We start from the raw sequence: 24,418 nt of genomic DNA on the forward strand, positions 1-24,418 counted from the left end.
ATACATCATAGCTGGCCTCACAATTTCATACTAAATTTAAAAACTATAATTAGTATTTATTCATATATTATATTTTAAAATCAAAGAACTACTAATCAGGATATAATTAAAGAAATAAGAGTTGATGTTGCTTTTGGAATAATCCACCAATTTCTCTAAATGAAACACTATCTACAGATTTGCATCGAAGCGTTTCTTATGATAGTGATTTTAATCACTGTCAGATATCATTGTACTTCATCCAATTATGCCACATCACCACTGTGCCCCGACCCCCCTGTGCTGGGTTTTTGAGGGTATATGTTTTCAACTAGAAAAAATGATGTCACCCACACAATTTGCAACCACTTTAATGTTTTTGTTTCGTGAACGGGGAAAAGATGCTCAATTATACCATTTGATATTAATTCTGTGACTAATAAAATTTAAAATTTTGTATAAACTAATAAATTAAAGAGCCATAACCGAATTTATTTAGATAATAATTATCTAAATAAATAATAAGTAATTATTACTCAAAGGCTGTCCCTCGACAAATATATTAAGTAATAATTACTTAAAAATGTGAATTATTCACATTTACATGATACTTTTTTATTGTAATTGATATGTCCTACAAAAAATAATAAGAAACAAATTGTATAAATACTAAATTTAACGAGCTATAAATGTCAAATTGACTAAGTTATGTAAAAAAACTGCTTTTCAGCCCTTACTGCCTAAATTCAACCCCTTGATGGACGGAAAAGAGTAGGATTAGCAAACTCAAATTTTATACACACACTTTTATTTATAAGTCAACCTAACAAAATGGCGGTCCTGGCTATAAATTTGTAATAAAAGACTCATGTCTTATAACTTATGATCACCCTAATATATATATTAATCCTTAATTTATGTACAACTGGTCAATATGTACTTACCTTTAAAAAATTTAAAGAAAGTTGAACTAGTATAGATTTGTTGAATTTTGATATTGGTATCAATGATATAACTATAAAAAATGCAGTTGAACACACTAAAAATAATATAATAAAATTTTGTTGGGAAACATTAATTAATTATTCAACAATGTAGAAATGACTCCAAAGGATTTATTGAGTTGTGTTATTTTTTTTGGTACAACGCCCCTTAATGGTATAAAATTTCACCACCCTGGTGCTCTTCATCGCTCTAGATGGAAGTTTCAAGCAATTTTGCATGTTCAGAAATACAGTTAAAGCTTAAAACACGAGAAGGACATGAATTTTGTAATATTTGTGTTTTTGGTAAAAGTTTATGACGATACTTGGATTATGGGATCTATTGCCATACAATCACCATTTAATAAATTATGTTTTCTAAAATTATTAATTAATAACAAAATTTCTGTGTTGCAGCTTTAGATATATTTTATATCTAAAGCTGTAACACAGAAATTTTCAGGGCATTTATGGTATTTATCACTTGAAAATGTAACTTTAGCATTTTTTAATGACAGAGTACCGGCAGATATTAAACTAAAAATGGTTGAGGCGTCAAGAGAAACATCACAAATCAAAATATAAACACCATAAAAAATATTACAATAAACCCAAATGATACCGAACTGTTTTTTTAAAAAAAGAACATGATGACTTTGTTTCGCCAAAATCGTTAAATTTGTTTAAAGGGTTCAATATACCAATAGATTTTTTGGAAACTCTCATAGCTGGGTTAAAAATCCTGATTTTCAAATAGTTTGAAAATTTTATCTAATCTTCTTGTGAAAAACGATATAGCAAAGATAGATGTAAAACTTATGCAAGATTACAATGAAATATATACTCATGATGAAGAATAAAAATACTTTCTACTTTAAGTCGTCAACGATTATAGATCACAATATGGAAATTGTTCTAAACATACATCGATGGATAACAATTAATAATCCAATCAAAAACAAAATTTTTTTTATATTGTGTTTACTAGAAGAATAATTTTTAATATTTTTTAATTTTATAATTTTTTATGAGCATTAAGATCATTTTTAAAACAAATTTTTTAGTATTTTATTAATTGTTTACTTATTTTATTTAAGTTTGAAAAAAAATAAAAAATAAATTGTCAAATTGTTTAATTATCATAGAAAAATGATTATTATTTATGTTTTCTTTATTACCTCGTCAGAAAACACGTAAAACAATTCTATTTTTCTATAAAACTTATAAAAAATTAAATTTCAAACAACTTGTACATGAAATTTTTTTTTATAACTTGAATGGTTCATTATATATATTTAAATTGTCTAAATATATGAATTTTACTGGTAAACATAATATTTATGGAACTTTTGACATTTAGGGGGTAAATATTTGACTTATGAGTTTTTTCTAATAAACTTTTTTATGTAAAATAATTACATGTATATTTTTTTTCTTATAAACTTTTACGTAAAAATAATTTTGAGATGAAGCACAATAACTGAAAATCTACACTTTTGATCGAATTTTCAACCCTCTTGCAGTACATGTTAACGTCAACCTTCCAGGACCAATTTTTGCACAGATTATTTTTACAAGTAGTAGAACAATGTTTTTGGTATGCGAAAATCGAATTTTGAAAATTTGTATTTTATATATATATATCACTATTATATTAAAAATCCATTATCAATTATTTAATATATTTAATAATGACATAGCCTAACTTAGGATGCATTTACTTCAATTATTCTTAAATTTTCTAGAAACTTCTATTACTATAAGAAATTACATAATTACTCTACATTTTGTAAGCATCTAATTATGGTTACGTTTTATATTCTAATATTTCAAAAATATATGCTCTATGCAATTGTATAAAATATTGTAATTCATTAACTAGTATTAAAGTACTAACTATGTAACATTTTTGTTAATAAAATAGGCACAGAATAAGACAAGTAGATGAAGAATTAGTAACAAAATCTTTATCAGTTTTAAAAAATATTACTACAATAAATAATCACAACAATATAACAGAAAAGGTAGTAATTAAATTATAATTAATCTAACATCTTTAAAAAAAAATTGTAATTTTTTTTTTTTAATTAGTTAAAATTAATGGCTACTGTTTATCACACTCAAACAACAATACAAGTTTTACTTTCGGCTACTGACTATGTCGCTGCCTTAGACTTAATTTATACAACTAAAGATCTCCTGTCTAAAGAACTTTCAGGTGTCCATTGTTTTAGGTGATTATAAAAGTTATTGAATAAGTAATACTTCATTAAAAATAATGTTATTGTTAAGAATATGTTGAAATATTTTTAGTTCTGTGCTGATATTTTAATTAATGTAATGTTTTTTTATATAATCTACATGAATTTAAGATACAAATTTCAAAAATTTCTATTAATATTTATAAAAAATTTTTAATCCGTGAAAGTTATAACATATTCATAATTTGTACGTGTAACATATTTATAAAATGACAATCAAGTTTTCTTGTTCTTATACTAAAAAACGGTAGCACAGTGTGAGCATGACATAGTTGGGACTAGTATAGATGATATGTAACGGTAATTAAAATCACTATCATAAGAAATGCTTCAATGCAAATTTGTAGATAGTATGTAATTTTAAAAAATTCCAGCTCAAAAAGAATTATAGAAAAATCGTAAAAAAATCATTGCCACAGGCAATTAATTTTTTCAACTTATAAGAAAAAAAATTGAAATAATTTTAACTTTATATTTTATGTCAATTAGTTTTATATAATATTCATGAAAATCAGTTACCACATTATAAGGTATATTAAAATTAAATACCAAGAATTTTAACACAAAAATAGCATATTTTTGAATATGATAACCATGTTCACTATATATCGACATTTTTTTTATTCATAGTAAAGTATATAATATAAGCTTTAACTTAAGATTAAATAAAAGTGTCAATATTTCCGGAAAATGTTCAAAAATTGAGTTGAAAAAGTTTAACTTATGTATAAAAATTGTTATTTTGAATCCCCTCTGTGGTCAGGTCAAAAGTCATATTTTCAAAAAATGTACATCAAATAAAAGAAGTAAAGATAAAGTATTAATGAAAAAATAATTGTATTGATCCTTACATTTTTCGAAAAGTTTTAGTAATTTAAAGTTGAAAAAATAAAATATGAAATCGTAAATTTTAACACCAAAATTGCATGTTTTTTATCTACGGCAACAATTTGCACATAAAAGATAAGTCGTGGGATAAATTTTTTTTTTTTTAACTAACAGTGCATAACATTATCTTTATTTTAACATACATTTGAAATTCAGAGTATTATCGAAACATTTTCAAAACTTAAGTATAAAACTTAAATTTTTGTGCAGAAGTTGCTATTTTGAATCCCTCCATGTGAGCAGATAAAGGGTCAGATTTTCAAAAAATTTATATCAAATGAAAGACAAATATCTATGGTTTGAATTTAAAAAAGAGTTATTTGGATTTGTTCATTTTTTAATTTTTTAATTTTTACAATTTTTAGAAAAAAAAATTTAAAAAATATTGAAATTTACCGATTTTAAAAATCGTAATTTTTTGGGAGATATTCATTATTTACTGGGAACTAGGGCAAAAATTTCAATTTTCTAGGGTAATGTCTTTAACTAGATACGATTTGTGATCTTTTGATGTATTGTTTAAAAAAATCGGTTCGGTGACAGCTTAGAAAAAGTAGTAACAGACACAAAAAAATAAAAATAAATAAATAACCGTATCATTGTAAAATTAATATCTTCTCAGTTTTGAATTGAAGCAAAATAATGTAGCTTCGTAGATTAGGACATAAAACCTTATGCAAACCTAGTATTTCTAATTGTGCAAGTTAATTACATTAAATGTTATAATTAACATATCTCTACCATCATTCAAAAAGTTGATAAGTTAAAATTTTATTTTATTATTACTATTTTTTTAATTTTCAACCTTTCATAGACTTAAAAATAAAACGATGTGGCTACTTTTTGTATGGTCGTGAAAATGTACATATTTTATTTAAAATAAAAAAGGTTATAAAAAGGTAAAAAGGTTTAATAATGAAAATAAATTTGTATAGGCATCTAACTTCAGAGTTAAATGAAATTATTAAAATGATTGATGCTGTAATGGCAGGTGAATTTGAAAAATGTTCATCTGCAGATTTGAATAGACCATTAGTAAATGATAACACAGAAGTCTTAGAAAAAGTAACTATTTATTTAGTTTTAAATTTACTCTTATGATATTTTCATATTATTTTTTTTTTAGGATAAATTTTTTTCAATACTCATGGGGATGATGCGACGTAAAAATTGGGCTTTTCTTGAAGCCTATAATAAAGAATGTATTGCAGCAATTAGTGCTTCAATAAAGAAAAGCGTAATTGATACAGTTTCTAATAGTGATATAGATCACCAGGTCAATCAGACTTCTAGTTTAGAAAATTATTTACATTGTTTAAGTGCCAATGAATGGCTTGAAATGTTAGAAAATTGTTCGCATGCGTTGTCTATACTACTATTAAGAATAAAAGTAAATATGATTCTATTTAAAAGTTACTTTGAAATAAATTAATAATTTAATTATATATTAAAAATATAGGTATAAATAAAAAACAGTTAAATAATTATACTAATTTTTGTTGATAATATATTTATTTATTTAGGCTGGTTATGACATTATGCAACATGCTGCTAATGTAAGTTCCAACAAAATTTTCCATGTTGAAGATTCTTTAAATTGGTGAGAATTTGTTTAAACAACATTTTTTTGATGCAATTTCATAATTTGTTTAATTTTTAGTATGGGAGAATCTTTATATGAATCGATTTTGAGTGAAGAAGACTACAAAAAAGTTAAAAGCAAATTAATTAATTTATTGAACTCAGTTACCAAATATACTATTGAAAAATATGCTCAATTAGTTACTAAGCATTCAAATGCTAAGTAAGACTATCACTTAAATATAGTTATACTTTATAATAATCAATGGATTTGTTATAATTTGTGATATATAGTGCTGAAGCGGAAAATGATAATGGAAATTCAGTACATTTTGATGAAGAAGACTCTAACAATTGTTTGGCTGATCAAAAACAACTGTTACGTTTAAATGAGTGTATAAGAACTTTAAGTAATAGTTACATAAAAGTGTGCTCTAATCAAGATGTAGGATATAAAATTCTACAAACTGCAATGCAATCAGAGGTTGTAATATAAAAATGCATGTTAATATGATTAAATTATTAAGCATTTGTCTTAAACTTTCAGGCTAGTAGATTCGTTAAAAAATATCACACTGAAAAAATTAACAAATTAAAATTAATTTTGGATGCTGAACATTGGCGACAAATAGATGTTCCTTTAGAATTTCAAAAATTAGTTGAATATATACAAAATACAGGTTATTGTTTAGCTACCTGCATTTTGAGTGTTTTGGGATTTAGATAATTTATAATTTTTTAAATATTTATTTATGGTAATATATTTTTAGGTAAATTTTCAGGGCTACAACCATTATCTCCCAATAAAAATATTAAACCTAATAATGCATTAATTGTAAATGGGGAAAAATTTGCAATGGTAGGGTGAGTATAATTAATTTAATATTTTCATCATCAATTTATACATTTTTATTTTTATTTAAACAGAACAGTATTAATTTTATTCAGAATGACAAGTGACTACTGTTGTAAAGCTGATGATATAAATATTGCAGCTTATATTTTATTACGATGTATGTGTGACTTACTACGAGAGTATAATTCTAGATCGAAATATTTAGTACTTCAAGCTAAAGCAATATCAAATAAAACTGGTCTAAAAAAAATCACTTGTATAAATTTGGTATTGTCTCTTAGAGCATTACATTTAATACTTTGGCTAATGCCTCACTTGCAAACCCATTTTTGTAGTAAGTAGTATGTAGCAATATACAAACTATAATATAGTTCAAATTGTAACCAATAATATGGCATTATGATTTGCGAGTCTCTGAGTAAATTATAATCAAAAGAATTGAAACCATTAACAAATTGCTGAATAATCTTTTGTTTTAATCATCTTTTGGATAAGATCCTGGGCAAGTCTTAAGGCCAGTTCTACCAATTGTGCAATAGAACAATAAAACAATTTATTTATTTATTAATTTAAAATAAATATTAATCTGTTTAATAATAAAACAATGCCATCAAAGTAAGTTAAGATGGATTCTGGGTTTTATTTAATGCAAAATATTATTTAATTTTCAATTTTAGAATGATTTATTTTATTAAATTATTACCAACCTTTAAATGTACTTGACATAATATCAAATTTTAGACTAAATAATTGTGTTATCTATTGAATTTTGATTTATTGAAAGTAGATTGAATTAAATATTATGAAATTAATGGTTTTAAAGAAAGTTTATACATTTTGATTTCATAATATAGAACTAAATATAATAGATAGTTATTTCGGATTACTATATTTATTATATAAAAAATGTATTATATTATTTATTTAAACTTTAAAGAATGAGGGCTCGAATACAGTTATAATACTGATAATTGTTTTTAAACTAAAATATAAATTATCATAGATACAATATATTAACCTCTATTTAGTGCATAAAAAAACTAAAAACTGCCAGAGTTTAAAGTGTAATTTTAAAGGCTCTTATTAGCTATAAAATATTTAGAGTGTTACATTTTTCAAAAATTGTTCATCAAACTTTTTATCTCTTCAATAATCCTAGAATTTTTTATAAAATCCTATAATAAACCATTAACTTTATTGTTGTATTATTAACAATTTTTGGATCCCTTTCCATTTCACCAAGTGTCTAAATATATGAGATCGTCTGATTATCAATTAAATTAAATAGCCATGATATATATTTAGATTAAAAATAACTATAAAGTATGAATTTTTTTTATCAAAAATTGAAAATTATTATTTTAAATTTTCAATTTTGTGTAATATATTAATGACCTAAATAATGCTATTGCTTCAATTTTTTTTAGTTAAGAAATATTATTGATATATATATATATATATATATTTTATGACTGTAGAATATTTAGAAGAATCTCAAGTTACTACCCAAATAAACCGAGTTGTAAATGAAATTAATAAACATTTATCAGAAATTGAAGAAAAGTTATTAGATATTGTAAAACACATTATTATAAATGAAATGAATTCTTGGGAAGCAAAACCTCCAATTCCATCAAAATCATTTCAAAATATCTGCAAGTAAGTCTAAAAAACAATTTTCTATTTTTATAATTTTTTCTAGTACACAGGCCAGTTATTAGATATTTTGTCAAAATAATATACAATTCAGTGTAATAAAAGTTATTCAACTTACAGAATTATTATATAATAAATGGAAATTCATTTGGATAAGTTGAAAATAGTTTAAGTTAAAACAAATAAGCAACTAATGTAATTTTATTTTATTAATATTAGCTTTAAATTTAAACAATTGAAATACAAATGTATAATTTTCTTGTAAATTAAATTTGATATTAGTTGTAATTATCGTAATTGAAGTATCTTAAAATTATATACAGCTTAAATTATTTTTAAGAAATCGAATACTTGATATCAAAACTGTGAATTGTCCTACAAAGTCAATCCTAAGTTTTTCATATTTCTCAAATCTGAAAGTCTTGATACATCCCTTTTACTCTATTTTGTTAATATTATTGAAAGAACATTGCACATTTTATATATTTATTGAACATGCTATTAAGATCATTTTTCTAGATTGATTAAATTTATCATTTTTTTGCTCATAGATAATTGTTAATTATAAGTCTACAATTAAATATTATAATGATTTATTTAGAAAACTTTTAAATATTAAATTATTTAGAGTGATTATTTGAGTTGGAATGCAAATTGATCATTTCTTTAGGTAATGTGATACCAATTTTAAAATAAAAATTATGAACTGCAAGTTAATTTTGGTACTTTTTATAAAATGTATATTATATACACATTTCTGTACCATTGTAGTATAAATTATGATCTGCAAAAACATAACTTTTCTATAGATTTTTGTTCTTAATTCAACAATTACATTAGTCAACAAAATGATAATTTCAATCATTAAAGATAAAAATATACGATTATAAAACAAATGGATTTTAAATCTGCTATTACATTTTATTTATCGTCACTAGTTTTAAAATAATTACTAATTAGTAAAAAACTAGTAATTACACATAAAAAAAATTATTAAAAACAAAAAAATATTATTTTCAAAGTAATTTAAACTTAAAAAAGATTTTGCCCCAATGGTACATAATTGTTTGAATAACCTGTCCCTTTTTTCAGTCAAAATAATGTACATATTATGTATTTACTTCCTTAAAATTAATATTATAAATAAATTTTACAAATTATTAATTTTTATAGACATATTTGTAAATTACATGATGCCATTGCAAGTATATTACCTAAACTTCATGTTGAAATTCTCTATAGAAGAATACATTTAATATTTAAGAATATTTTACATGACTGCATTAATAAAATGGATAAATCCAATGATGCTGGGCCTTTACGTGGGTAATTATATTTAGTAATAAATAATAGTACTGATATAATAGTATTATAATAATTATAATAGTACTTATATTTTATTAATATTCTGAAGTTGTTGGGTATTTACCAAATAATTTTGTTATGTACATAGTTGCCTCCAAAAAGTATATTGAGTTGCCAAGAACTCTATTTTTATATTAGTAAATAGTATATAAGTTACTTTAAATTATTACTACTTGAAAAATTAAAAAAAAAATTTTTTAATTATCCAAACATGGTCAAAAACCTTGATCATTTTTAAAATTGCAGTCAATTAATAGTTTATAAAAGTTTTTTTTTACTTAGTTTAATTTCAGTTTAAGCCTTATTTATTAAATACTAACATTCTAAATTTAGGTTTAGAATCATTGTGGTTTTAAAAAGTTTTTGGGGATTTAATTTTCTTCTAAATTTGATATTTTTTTTATATTTTAGTTGAATACTCTATGTTTATATTATACATAAATATTATAATATAGTTATATTTTAAAATAGTGATACAATACAAAGATTTTGAAATAGGAAGATGTCATTTTGACATTGGGTACCAATATTATTTTTATTTTTACTATTTGTAATTTAAATTTTTTTCAAGTTTTCTGAACATTTCTTTGTATTATTTTCTACTTTTATTAAGATTTTTATTAAAAGGTTTGCTTTTATAATGATTTATTTTCAATTTAAACATTTGTATAACTTCATTTAAATTGTTTTTCTTTTTTATTAACATTTTAGAATTGTATCATCTGAATTAATGTTTTATATAAAATCATTGGAAAGCATCGATGCTTTACCGAAAGAAGAGATATCATTACATAAAATGAATGATATATGGTAAAGAAAGACTCATTTAGTGGTTATTTTTATATCTTATAATTAATAATTATTTTTTATTTTTAATTACTTTTAAAATAGTTTTTTTTAATAATTTTATTTCAAATCTTCAATTAAGAAGTAAAATCATTAAAAACGAAAAGTATTTTTAATTTTTAGCTTATATTGGTGTTTTATTTTTGTATATGTGTTGTTTTATAAGTTTCAAAACTTAGTTTTAAATAAATATTTTATGATTATTTTATTTTATTATTCTTTAAGATTTGTCTTATAATCATCTTATTTAAAAATGTGTCCTGTTTTTTTTTATATTATGCTTATTATTATAATGCATAATTTGTTTTGTTTATGTAATATTTTTATTGATTTTTGTAAATCAACATTAAATATATTAATAAATGTTTTTTTTCATGATATTTTAAAATGTACAAAATATTTACTTGCTTATAAATTAATTTTTTTTAAAAAATTGTTGATATTAAAAATGTGACAAATATGTAATTAATTTTGCTTTTTTTTGCTCAATGGTGTTTTAAATATAAGTGTTAAATTAAATATTTATTTTTGTTCTGAAAATCAATTCCCAATATAAATATTATTAAGTGTTAAACATTTGTTGTTTGATACAAAACAAAAAATGTAATTTTTATAATAAATAAAAAGAATCTTAATTGATTAAAATCATTCTGTGATACAATAAAAAATTAATATTTTATATATTTGAGCATTGATTTTTTTTTCTCAAAAATTCTTTTTAATTCTTATTATTTATAGATAACAAAAATGGCAGTGGTGTAATTCAAATTTTTTTTAAGGGAGATCCAAAAAATAAAATTTAATTTGATTACATATTAGAATCATACTCTACATATCAAATATAGTAATATTGGTGTCTGAAGGAGTCCAGATTCTCCCGTAAACCTGGCACTGAGGAAAAGTTCATTTGAATAGTTTAATATCATAAGTACATTATTTTTACTTCAATATTTTAAAATGTTGCAATATACACACATAAACTACCCTGTCAAGAAATAAATTATAGGTGGTGCTGACAATTTTGAAAAAAATGATATTATTCATAACTATTGTTAGTAGGGTGAAAAGGGGCAAGTTGGAGTATAATTCGGATTTCTACCACTTGAGAGCGCTATTGTCGCAAGTGATCGTCATCTTAGAGTAGTAGTGTAGAAAAATTAAACCTAACTCAAACTGTCCCTAAGGAAAGAAAAACCAAGTCCGATGAAGGTATCCCAATACCATTACTGTATACTGTTAAGTGGTGAAGGAGGGGATGAAACTCCGAGGTGTATTTACCTTACATTGAGGGTTAGATTGGGGTCCTTCCATGCATGCGTATAAGAACTATAAAAAAACACGACTCCAAACCTATTAGTCCGTCGCTGCCGTCCTTGCCGTTTATTCTTACCATGTGCCATCGCTCTTGTATTCTACTACAGTATATATTTACAGTCCTCGACGTATCGCCGCTACAACCATGTCGTCAGCATTACCATCAGCCTATGTCACTACTCTATCACCCAGCTCTGAGACGTTTGTCTGCTGATCTCTGACAATCTTCTCTGTGTGAATATTAGGGTGGTCTTTATTTTACGAATTTCGAAATTTCTTTCGGGACACTCCTCCATTTTTTTCTTCAGTATAAAAAAATAATATTCTAAAAATTTAAGGTCATTTGAAAAAATTTAAATCGCGGCGCACAGCATTTTAAGATTTTTACCTCGAATTTTCGAAGAATATTCTATAAAACCTATAATAGAGGTTATCGAGTGATTTTTTCAATAATAGTCTAAATACAAAAAAANATGTTGCAATATACACACATAAACTACCCTGTCAAGAAATAAATTATAGGTGGTGCTGACAATTTTGAAAAAAATGATATTATTCATAACTATTGTTAGTAGGGTGAAAAGGGGCAAGTTGGAGTATAATTCGGATTTCTACCACTTGAGAGCGCTATTGTCGCAAGTGATCGTCATCTTAGAGTAGTAGTGTAGAAAAATTAAACCTAACTCAAACTGTCCCTAAGGAAAGAAAAACCAAGTCCGATGAAGGTATCCCAATACCATTACTGTATACTGTTAAGTGGTGAAGGAGGGGATGAAACTCCGAGGTGTATTTACCTTACATTGAGGGTTAGATTGGGGTCCTTCCATGCATGCGTATAAGAACTATAAAAAAACACGACTCCAAACCTATTAGTCCGTCGCTGCCGTCCTTGCCGTTTATTCTTACCATGTGCCATCGCTCTTGTATTCTACTACAGTATATATTTACAGTCCTCGACGTATCGCCGCTACAACCATGTCGTCAGCATTACCATCAGCCTATGTCACTACTCTATCACCCAGCTCTGAGACGTTTGTCTGCTGATCTCTGACAATCTTCTCTGTGTGAATATTAGGGTGGTCTTTATTTTACGAATTTCGAAATTTCTTTCGGGACACTCCTCCATTTTTTTCTTCAGTATAAAAAAATAATATTCTAAAAATTTAAGGTCATTTGAAAAAATTTAAATCGCGGCGCACAGCATTTTAAGATTTTTACCTCGAATTTTCGAAGAATATTCTATAAAACCTATAATAGAGGTTATCGAGTGATTTTTTCAATAATAGTCTAAATACAAAAAAATACCATATGTAAAGACAAATATTTTGATATATTATTTTTAATAATTTATTGAATTTTTTACACGTGATAACAATAGATAGATACACAAAAATAATTAAACAGCTTATTTTTTATACTTCGTTACTTTAAAATTTTTAACATTTCATTTTAACCTTTTCAATTGTTTATACTGACTTGAGTATAAATTATTTAAGTTGAATTTTATAGGATTGAGCTAGTATTAGTTGAAATAAATCATAAAAAATGAAATAAAATTAAAAAAATAGCTTTTTCTGAAAAATTTGTAAAAAATTTAAAATTTAAAAAATGTTGTTAATTTAATTAATGAATAATAACATTTTTTAAATTTTATAAAATAAAATAAAATGAAATACTATAAAAGTGCATTATATCTTTTATATATATATATATGTATTAAAAGTCTTGGGATAAAGTTGATTTATTGATTTTGTTTTTCATCTTTTGTTCTAATATTGTTGTAATCTTCAATTAATTTTACGCCTCTTTCTGCAACATCATTTGTAATTTTTAATTTATTAATTGTGTTCAATCCTTCTATGTAGTCGTCGTTATGTTATTGTTATTTTAATTGGCCTTGAAAAAGAAAATTTTTTAAAATATAAATAGCTTTAGCCATCCACATAGCACGACGAAAAGCTCCATGGGTTCTAAATGATATGCCATGAGAAGGAAGTCCACCTAAAAATATAATTGTGAGCTCTAAAAGTTAACGATAATCTTCTCTTAATTTTCGTCCCCTAATTTTTTTTTTTTTGTGAAATCTATTGTACCATATATTGACCCATTTATTATCTTAATAATAACTTTATCGGATATTCCAACTTTAAATTTATTTTTATTAATTTTATTCCAAACTAACTGAACATTTTTGAAAAGAACAACATTGAGACCAGATTAATTTTGAATTTTATTTTCAAAAACACATTTTAAAATTAATTTAAAAATATGATGTCTACAGGGTATATAAAGAATATTTTTATTTAACTCTTGTTTTAAAAGTATACAAGCACAATTAAAACGTCCAATATTAGAACAATCATTTTTACTTGTACTTCTTAAATAACCTGTTTGCTATTGGTTATTTAGTTATTTATAATTTAGTTATTTCATAGTCAATTGTATACAAAGCATCTGTGAGTGCTATATCGCAAGTATCACAAAAAAATTTGGCGATAAATTTTTGTTCTTTAGCAATTTGTGTCAAATTTCTTCGTTTTCTCGATTTATTCAATGATGTCCATTCTTCATACAAACCTACCTGAGTAATACTATGCTGATTTTTTTTACAAGAATATTTTTTTTAGTCTAAAATACTTCTATTTCTTTTATGACTAATGTGGCACTACTATGAATTTTTGAATTTACTTCTCTCAAATTATAAAATAAAACTTTCAATACTTGACCATTTGTTGGCAAATCAACGCAACAATTTAGTTTTCATAATTACCAATTAGAAATTAGAAAAACCCAACCCAACCCAACGAAAGTAACACAATGATGACGGTACTTTGCTTTTGCTTTGCTTAACTGACAGCGACTAGCGCCTGTGTACACGTGTCAGGCAGTGAACCTATGACCTATCAATTGATATTTATTGTTTGAAATTGTAGTGTTTTACCATCTTGGCAGCCTTTTTGGTTTGTGCAGTGTTTGCTGATGTGGTTCTTTCCGCATTTAACGCATCTCGGCGGGTGTCCACATTGTAGTGAAGAATGTCCAAATCTTTGGCATGAATAGCATTGTGCTGGCCCTGACGATTTATACGGTTCGATTTTTACTTTTAGGTAGAAAATTTCCGTTACATCGAAAATTTCTTTTACCAGATGTATAGGTATCCTTTTACCTTTTTTGAAGAAGGGCTTGATGTGTTCTGCTGCAAATCCGGATTCTTGTAATTCTTCTTTTAGTTCCTCGTCGGTAACGTCCAGCGGTAGTCCCTTGATGACGATTTTTAAGTGTTTGTCCTGGGGTAGTGCAAATGTGTGGAACGAAGCCTTGGTTTTATTTTCCGATAAGTACATTTGGACGGTTATGAATGTATACTCGTCCGGGCAGTTGATTTGTATTTGGGATGGTGTTGATGTTGATTTTGCTGTTACCTGATCTAAGCCTGGTATTTGGAACATGAGTTTAGCGATGGATCTCCATGTATGTCCGGTTAATAACTGTTCGAATATAGGCGGGATACGTTTATGATCGGTTACTTGCTTGTAGTTTGAAAGTTGTGAGTCTGTTGTGGTTGTTGTTTGGTTTGAGGTTGTTGACATGATTGATTCGGTGTCTGACATGATGGTGTTTGAGTCCTTTGTTTGTTCAGGTGGTGTCATTTTCTTAGCTGGTGGCTGGCCGCGTGAGTACGGTGACTCGTGTGGTGGCGGAGTCTTCCGTATTTTCCCTCCACGGGAATGACCCATTTCGTAGGGGCCGGCGAAGTTGTTAGCCTTAACAACCGTTCCTTTCACTGAGCCTTGAAGAAGGCTGGTTCGGACTGCTTAAGGTTTACTGACTATTAAACTTAAACACTAACTTATAAACTAACTTATTACTAACTTAATCTAGTTATAAAATAAACTAAATTAAATAACTAACCAGGTTATTATCTGGTTTCTCCTGCGGCCGAGTGGCAGCGACGAACGGGCTTGCCCGTATAACGGTGCAGGCGGTTCACTAACACTTGACACTAGCATTTAGGAATGGTTTAATAAAATATTTATTTACTTGAACTATTAAGCTTAAGTTAAGAAAACAGTTTTGATGCTAAGTAACGAATTACGTGTGTACGGTACTGAGATACAAAACGGAATAATTATGATGACGGCACTTTGCTTTTGCTTTACTTAACTGACAGCTACTAGGGCCTGTGTACACGTGTCAGGCAGTGAGCCTATGACGTGTCAATTGATATTTATTGTTTGAAATTGTAGTGTTTTACCATCTTGGCAGCCGTGGTTTCAGTTCGTATTTTTGGAAGATGTCGGTACAAGTTAGTTCTCTGATGTGTCAGTGTTGTGAGTATTGATTGTTGTATAGTAGGTTTTTTGCGTGGCGTCGGATGGTCTGTTGTAGACTGTTTAACTGAGCAGAGTTGAGAAGCGTGACGTTTGATACGAACCATGGTTGGCCGGTTATTGTGCGGATGGCTATGTGGTCGGCCGCTTCGATGCTGCCGACCACATATGATGATGACTCCATGCGGCGTCCGCGTATGTGAGGACTGATCTTATGTATAGTTGGTGTATAGTGAGTTTCGTACGAAGTGGGACGGGGCTTCTTTTGTTCAGTATTGGGTAAAGTATACTTCTTATTCTGGTCGCTTTTGTCTTAGTGTTCTGAATGTGTTTCTTGAAAGATAGGTAGCGGTCAAATGTGACACCCAGATATTTAGCTTCTTTGACCAGGGGATGTGAACTTTGTTTACTACGAGTTGTTTGCTGGGTGTAACACTGTGGTTAAAGATGAGCGCTATCGTCTTGTGTGTGTTTATCTTAAGTCTCCATTTCTTAAACCAAGTTGCTGCGGTGTCTAGTTGAGTTTGTACTTGATTGATGGCTCTGACTGGGTGGCTGCTGCTGGATGTTAGTAACGTGTCGTCGGCGAATAGAAAGAGACTGGCGTTGCTATTTATGGGGATGTCGTTGGTGTAGGCGGAATAGAGCGATGGTGAGAGGCAGGACCCCTGTGGGACGCCGGCTGTGATGTTTCGGTAAGTAGAAATTTCGCCTTCGACGCGGACTGCAAATTTTCTATTGGACAGGAATGATTTTATTATCCTTTGTATGTACTGTGGTGTGCCCATTTTATGTAATTTGTACAGGAGTCCTTGGTGCCACACACGATCGATCGCTTTTTCTATGTCGAGGAAGATTGCAACGGTCTACAAAATTGACTAGTTGTAGTGTGGTGGAGTGCTCGGGGCGGAATGCGTATTGCTCTTTTCTAACGGCTGGTAGGAGTGTTTTGTTGAGTTTATGTAAAATAATTTTTTCGAAGACTTTCGATAAAGATGAGAGTAGAGCGATCGGTCTGTAGTTTTCGGGTTTTTTATGGTCCTTGCCTGTTTTGGGAATGGTTATGACGATGGCTTCATTCCATTGTATGGGAAAGTAGCCTGAGCGAAGACAGCTGTTGAAAATTCTTGTGGTGAAAAGTATGGCTGATTTTGGTAGGAATTTCAGAGCGGAGTTGGTGATGCTGTCTTTGCCAGGTGCTTTCCGGTTGGGAAGGCGGCGGATGACGTGTTCGACGGTGCCCGGGGATGTATGACAGTCGGTGGACGGCTCGTCCAGCGGCATTGATGCGTATGAGATGACCTCCGGTAGGGCGGGCCCTGTGTTGGGCGAGAATTGTGATTCGTATGTGTCCGCGAAGAGTTCTGTTTTCTCTCGTGCTGAGTACATGAGGCACGTTGGTCCTTCCAGCGGGTGGACTGCTGGGCGTTTCTCGAGGAGCGCTTTATTTTATTATATTATAATAAATTATAATTATATAATTATATAATAATAATAATATAATTTAAATTATTTTTTTTTATTTTATTTTAATTATTTAACGCCAAACGGCAATTTACAGGAATAATATTATGGTAACCTAAATATATAACATAATATAACAAAAAGAAGAGAAAAAAAAAAATAATGTACATGCATATATGTAAAACATAGAGTAAGAAACTATGACAACAAAATAATGATGACAATAAATTAAGATTTATAAGATAAATATAATATATAATTAATATAAGACAGTTAAATTTTTATAAAAGTAAATGTAACCAAAAAACTAAGTATTATTGAGAGAGCGTAGCATTCTGTGTATTGGATTATTATTATTATAGGAGGTATGATGAGAGGGAACATGAAAGGGAATGTGATTTCTAGTGGGATAGGATGGATCACGAAAGGATATAGAAGACAAAAGGTCTGGTGCATCAATTAGACCATTAAGGAGAGCATCGATAAATGAACTCTTTCAATACGGAGTTGATCTTTAGCTAAGTAAGGATGCCACACAACCACTCCGTATTCTAAAATAGAGCGAACGAGTGAAAAATAGAGGGAACGTAAACAATGTGGAGAAGTAAAGAGGTTAGTATGTCGTTTTAAAAATCCTAAAACTTTTAAGGCTTTGCTTACTATAAAGTTAATATGAACGTCAAAAGATAACGAAGGAGTCAGGTGAAATCCTAGGTTAGTTACTTGAAATACACGCTCTAAGATGGTACTATCTAGTGAGTAGGAGTATAAAATAGGAGCGCGCTTCCTGGTAAATGTCATAATATAACATTTACTTATATTAAGTGAGAGGCCAACCCGATTAATCCAGCAAACAAAAGAATTAAGATCTGCTTGCAATAACAAACAGTCAGAGGGAGAAGCTACTTTTGTAAAAATTTTTATGTCATCTGCAAATAAGAGGACTCGGGAATTAGAAAGGTAATTATTAATAGAGTTTACATAAAGAATAAACAATAGAGGACTGAGGTGTCCACCTTGGGGGACGCCCGAAGGAACTTCAATAATGTTGGACCTAGCACCATTGACAAAAACATATTGTTTTCTTGATGCAAGGTAGGACTCTAACCAGGAAAGCAAGGGGTCACCAATACCAAGAATTTTGAGCTCAGATACAAGTAGACGATGGTCAATTGTATCAAAAGCTTTTTTGAAGTCCGTAAAGACAGCTTCAACTTGATAATCTTTTTCGAAGCTGTTTAAAATAAAAGTTGTAAAGGACAAATTGCAGGATACGGTAGATTTACCTGGACAAAAGCCATGTTGTTCATCAATGATGATATGTTTAAGACTTCGCTTTATACTGGAATAGACCAGAGATTCAAATAATTTGGCAATATGAGGCAGGATGGAAATTGGCCGGTAATTAGAGACAAGACACGGATCACCGGATTTCAATATAGGGGTGATGGAACAAGTCTTCCATACTCCAGGAAAAATACCTTCATCTAGAGAACGCCTGAAAAGCAAAAATATAGGGTATACTAGAGAAAGACGGCAGTTATATAATAATTGTGCTGAGATACCGTCAGGACCATTCGAAACATTGTTTTTTAGAGAACCCAACAGAGTTTGGATATCATCGATAGAAAAAAGACAATTTGCAGGTAGATTATAAGGATAGGTGGGATAAATAGTCGGATCAGAAATAGAAGAAAGAGAGGTTTTATAAACAGAAGAAAAGTGGTTCGAAAATAGATTAGCGGATTCAGTAGGTGATGAAGAGGTTACACCATTGTGATGCACAGATGAAGGAATTGAAGAGTGTTTATTAAGATCTTTGGTAAATTTCCAAAATTTAGAAGGATTAAGAGCAAGTATTTTTTGAGTGTAATTGATGTAGGACTGGTAATTTAGTTTGGAAATACGCTTGCATTTAGCTCTAAACTCTGAAAAAATTAAATAATCATTGGGATTTTTTGTTCGCTTAAAATTAAAATGAGCTTGTTTTTTTTGAAAAATAAGTCTTTTTAGAGCGGGTGTTACCCAACGAGGGAACTTGGGAGTTTTAAAGATTTTATTAGGAACAAAAAGATTAATGGAATTTATGATTGCATCATTAAAAACAGAGGCAGCATCATTGATTGAGTAAAGAGAGAAGGTAGCCTCCCAGTTGAAGGAATTAAAGAATTGAGATATGCTAGTATAATCGGCGCATTTAAAATCTTTGTAAGTGTGTGTTTTATCAGTGTAGGATGTTGTTTGAAAAGGAAAATTAATATCTAAAGGAGGGTGGTAAGGATCTGGAGATACGAGTGTCTCTGAAGATAAGTTTACTGTGACATTATTAGAATTGGAAAATATAAGGTCAAGAATTGTACCATGATTATTAAGATGGGAGTTAAGCTGGAAAAAGTTGAAATAAGAGAAAGAATCTATTAGAGAGGAAGAAATTAAACTATAACTGCCAGAGGCAGAAAGTCTTAAACTATCGAAAGACCAAGTAACATTAGGTATGTTATAATCTCCACACAATAAAACAAACTGTGACTTAAAATTTAAGAGAATGGTTTCAATTGAAAGAATATATGCATCAATAACTGAAGAAGAAGACTGCGAAGGTAAATACACAGCTCCAATTAATAAGGAAGTAGAATTAATGGACAATAGGACAAATGATTGTTCAACATTAATGATATTTACTCAATTATTTACACTTATTTACTCAAAATTACCCACCCCCTCATGATTATTCCATTATTCGTTCCACACTTAATATTCCTACTCTTAGATCCAGGCGATTTGATGCAGACCGTTCATTTATCGATGCTCTCCTTAATGGTCTAATTGATGCACCAGACCTTTTGTCTTCTATATCCTTTCGTGATCCATCCTATCCCACTAGAAATCACATTCCCTTTCATGTTCCCTCTCATCATACCTCCTATAATAATAATAATCCAATACACAGAATGCTACGCTCTCTCAATAATACTTAGTTTTTTGGTTACATTTACTTTTATAAAAATTTAACTGTCTTATATTAATTATATATTATATTTATCTTATAAATCTTAATTTATTGTCATCATTATTTTGTTGTCATAGTTTCTTACTCTATGTTTTACATATATGCATGTACATTATTTTTTTTTTTCTCTTCTTTTTGTTATATTATGTTATATATTTAGGTTACCATAATATTATTCCTGTAAATTGCCGTTTGGCGTTAAATAATTAAAATAAAATAAAAAAAAATAATTTAAATTATATTATTATTATTATATAATTATATAATTATAATTTATTATAATATAATAAAATAAAGCGCTCCTCGAGAAACGCCCAGCAGTCCACCCGCTGGAAGGACCAACGTGCCTCATGTACTCAGCACGAGAGAAAACAGAACTCTTCGCGGACACATACGAATCACAATTCTCGCCCAACACAGGGCCCGCCCTACCGGAGGTCATCTCATACGCATCAATGCCGCTGGACGAGCCGTCCACCGACTGTCATACATCCCCGGGCACCGTCGAACACGTCATCCGCCGCCTTCCCAACCGGAAAGCACCTGGCAAAGACAGCATCACCAACTCCGCTCTGAAATTCCTACCAAAATCAGCCATACTTTTCACCACAAGAATTTTCAACAGCTGTCTTCGCTCAGGCTACTTTCCCATACAATGGAATGAAGCCATCGTCATAACCATTCCCAAAACAGGCAAGGACCATAAAAAACCCGAAAACTACAGACCGATCGCTCTACTCTCATCTTTATCGAAAGTCTTCGAAAAAATTATTTTACATAAACTCAACAAAACACTCCTACCAGCCGTTAGAAAAGAGCAATACGCATTCCGCCCCGAGCACTCCACCACACTACAACTAGTCAATTTTGTAGACCGTTGCAATCTTCCTCGACATAGAAAAAGCGATCGATCGTGTGTGGCACCAAGGACTCCTGTACAAATTACATAAAATGGGCACACCACAGTACATACAAAGGATAATAAAATCATTCCTGTCCAATAGAAAATTTGCAGTCCGCGTCGAAGGCGAAATTTCTACTTACCGAAACATCACAGCCGGCGTCCCACAGGGGTCCTGCCTCTCACCATCGCTCTATTCCGCCTACACCAACGACATCCCCATAAATAGCAACGCCAGTCTCTTTCTATTCGCCGACGACACGTTACTAACATCCAGCAGCAGCCACCCAGTCAGAGCCATCAATCAAGTACAAACTCAACTAGACACCGCAGCAACTTGGTTTAAGAAATGGAGACTTAAGATAAACACACACAAGACGATAGCGCTCATCTTTAACCACAGTGTTACACCCAGCAAACAACTCGTAGTAAACAAAGTTCACATCCCCTGGTCAAAGAAGCTAAATATCTGGGTGTCACATTTGACCGCTACCTATCTTTCAAGAAACACATTCAGAACACTAAGACAAAAGCGACCAGAATAAGAAGTATACTTTACCCAATACTGAACAAAAGAAGCCCCGTCCCACTTCGTACGAAACTCACTATACACCAACTATACATAAGATCAGTCCTCACATACGCGGACGCCGCATGGAGTCATCATCATATGTGGTCGGCAGCATCGAAGCGGCCGACCACATAGCCATCCGCACAATAACCGGCCAACCATGGTTCGTATCAAACGTCACGCTTCTCAACTCTGCTCAGTTAAACAGTCTACAACAGACCATCCGACGCCACGCAAAAAACCTACTATACAACAATCAATACTCACAACACTGACACATCAGAGAACTAACTTGTACCGACATCTTCCAAAAATACGAACTGAAACCACGGCTGCCAAGATGGTAAAACACTACAATTTCAAACAATAAATATCAATTGACACGTCATAGGCTCACTGCCTGACACGTGTACACAGGCCCTAGTAGCTGTCAGTTAAGTAAAGCAAAAGCAAAGTGCCGTCATCATAATTATTCCGTTTTGTATCTCAGTACCGTACACACGTAATTCGTTACTTAGCATCAAAACTGTTTTCTTAACTTAAGCTTAATAGTTCAAGTAAATAAATATTTTATTAAACCATTCCTAAATGCTAGTGTCAAGTGTTAGTGAACCGCCTGCACCGTTATACGGGCAAGCCCGTTCGTCGCTGCCACTCGGCCGCAGGAGAAACCAGATAATAACCTGGTTAGTTATTTAATTTAGTTTATTTTATAACTAGATTAAGTTAGTAATAAGTTAGTTTATAAGTTAGTGTTTAAGTTTAATAGTCAGTAAACCTTAAGCAGTCCGAACCAGCCTTCTTCAAGGCTCAGTGAAAGGAACGGTTGTTAAGGCTAACAACTTCGCCGGCCCCTACGAAATGGGTCATTCCCGTGGAGGGAAAATACGGAAGACTCCGCCACCACACGAGTCACCGTACTCACGCGGCCAGCCACCAGCTAAGAAAATGACACCACCTGAACAAACAAAGGACTCAAACACCATCATGTCAGACACCGAATCAATCATGTCAACAACCTCAAACCAAACAACAACCACAACAGACTCACAACTTTCAAACTACAAGCAAGTAACCGATCATAAACGTATCCCGCCTATATTCGAACAGTTATTAACCGGACATACATGGAGATCCATCGCTAAACTCATGTTCCAAATACCAGGCTTAGATCAGGTAACAGCAAAATCAACATCAACACCATCCCAAATACAAATCAACTGCCCGGACGAGTATACATTCATAACCGTCCAAATGTACTTATCGGAAAATAAAACCAAGGCTTCGTTCCACACATTTGCACTACCCCAGGACAAACACTTAAAAATCGTCATCAAGGGACTACCGCTGGACGTTACCGACGAGGAACTAAAAGAAGAATTACAAGAATCCGGATTTGCAGCAGAACACATCAAGCCCTTCTTCAAAAAAGGTAAAAGGATACCTATACATCTGGTAAAAGAAATTTTCGATGTAACGGAAATTTTCTACCTAAAAGTAAAAATCGAACCGTATAAATCGTCAGGGCCAGCACAATGCTATTCATGCCAAAGATTTGGACATTCTTCACTACAATGTGGACACCCGCCGAGATGCGTTAAATGCGGAAAGAACCACATCAGCAAACACTGCACAAACCAAAAAGGCTGCCAAGATGGTAAAACACTACAATTTCAAACAATAAATATCAATTGATAGGTCATAGGTTCACTGCCTGACACGTGTACACAGGCGCTAGTCGCTGTCAGTTAAGCAAAGCAAAAGCAAAGTACCGTCATCATTGTGTTACTTTCGTTGGGTTGGGTTGGGTTTTTCTAATTTCTAATTGGTAATTATGAAAACTAAATTGTTGCGTTGATTTGCCAACAAATGGTCAAGTATTGAAAGTTTTATTTTATAATTTGAGAGAAGTAAATTCAAAAATTCATAGTAGTGCCACATTAGTCATAAAAGAAATAGAAGTATTTTAGACTAAAAAAAATATTCTTGTAAAAAAAATCAGCATAGTATTACTCAGGTAGGTTTGTATGAAGAATGGACATCATTGAATAAATCGAGAAAACGAAGAAATTTGACACAAATTGCTAAAGAACAAAAATTTATCGCCAAATTTTTTTGTGATACTTGCGATATAGCACTCACAGATGCTTTGTATACAATTGACTATGAAATAACTAAATTATAAATAACTAAATAACCAATAGCAAACAGGTTATTTAAGAAGTACAAGTAAAAATGATTGTTCTAATATTGGACGTTTTAATTGTGCTTGTATACTTTTAAAACAAGAGTTAAATAAAAATATTCTTTATATACCCTGTAGACATCATATTTTTAAATTAATTTTAAAATGTGTTTTTGAAAATAAAATTCAAAATTAATCTGGTCTCAATGTTGTTCTTTTCAAAAATG

The 24,418-nt window shown here is 29.8% G+C and overlaps 1 protein-coding gene across 1 annotated transcript in view; it reads left to right on the top strand.

The window, feature by feature from the left end:
• Nucleotides 1-10,919, top strand: part of LOC126910450 (vacuolar protein sorting-associated protein 54-like) — a gene marked incomplete in the record, with an annotated part of 17,449 nt that extends 6,530 nt beyond the window's left edge. The window contains 13 exon segments of the mRNA XM_050693033.1: nucleotides 2,887-2,986; nucleotides 3,054-3,196; nucleotides 5,047-5,176; nucleotides 5,238-5,501; nucleotides 5,635-5,711; nucleotides 5,772-5,915; nucleotides 5,987-6,176; nucleotides 6,240-6,372; nucleotides 6,463-6,556; nucleotides 6,620-6,882; nucleotides 8,027-8,207; nucleotides 9,378-9,530; nucleotides 10,281-10,919. Coding sequence (XP_050548990.1) covers nucleotides 2,887-2,986; nucleotides 3,054-3,196; nucleotides 5,047-5,176; nucleotides 5,238-5,501; nucleotides 5,635-5,711; nucleotides 5,772-5,915; nucleotides 5,987-6,176; nucleotides 6,240-6,372; nucleotides 6,463-6,556; nucleotides 6,620-6,882; nucleotides 8,027-8,207; nucleotides 9,378-9,530; nucleotides 10,281-10,383 — 1,975 coding nt within the window.
• Between the last annotated feature and the right edge of the window lie 13,499 nt (nucleotides 10,920-24,418).

The sequence above is a fragment of the Daktulosphaira vitifoliae genome, unplaced genomic scaffold (assembly GCF_025091365.1).
Source record: "Daktulosphaira vitifoliae isolate Bord-2020 unplaced genomic scaffold, ASM2509136v1 Scaffold_1, whole genome shotgun sequence".
Lineage (NCBI taxonomy): Eukaryota > Metazoa > Arthropoda > Insecta > Hemiptera > Phylloxeridae > Daktulosphaira > Daktulosphaira vitifoliae.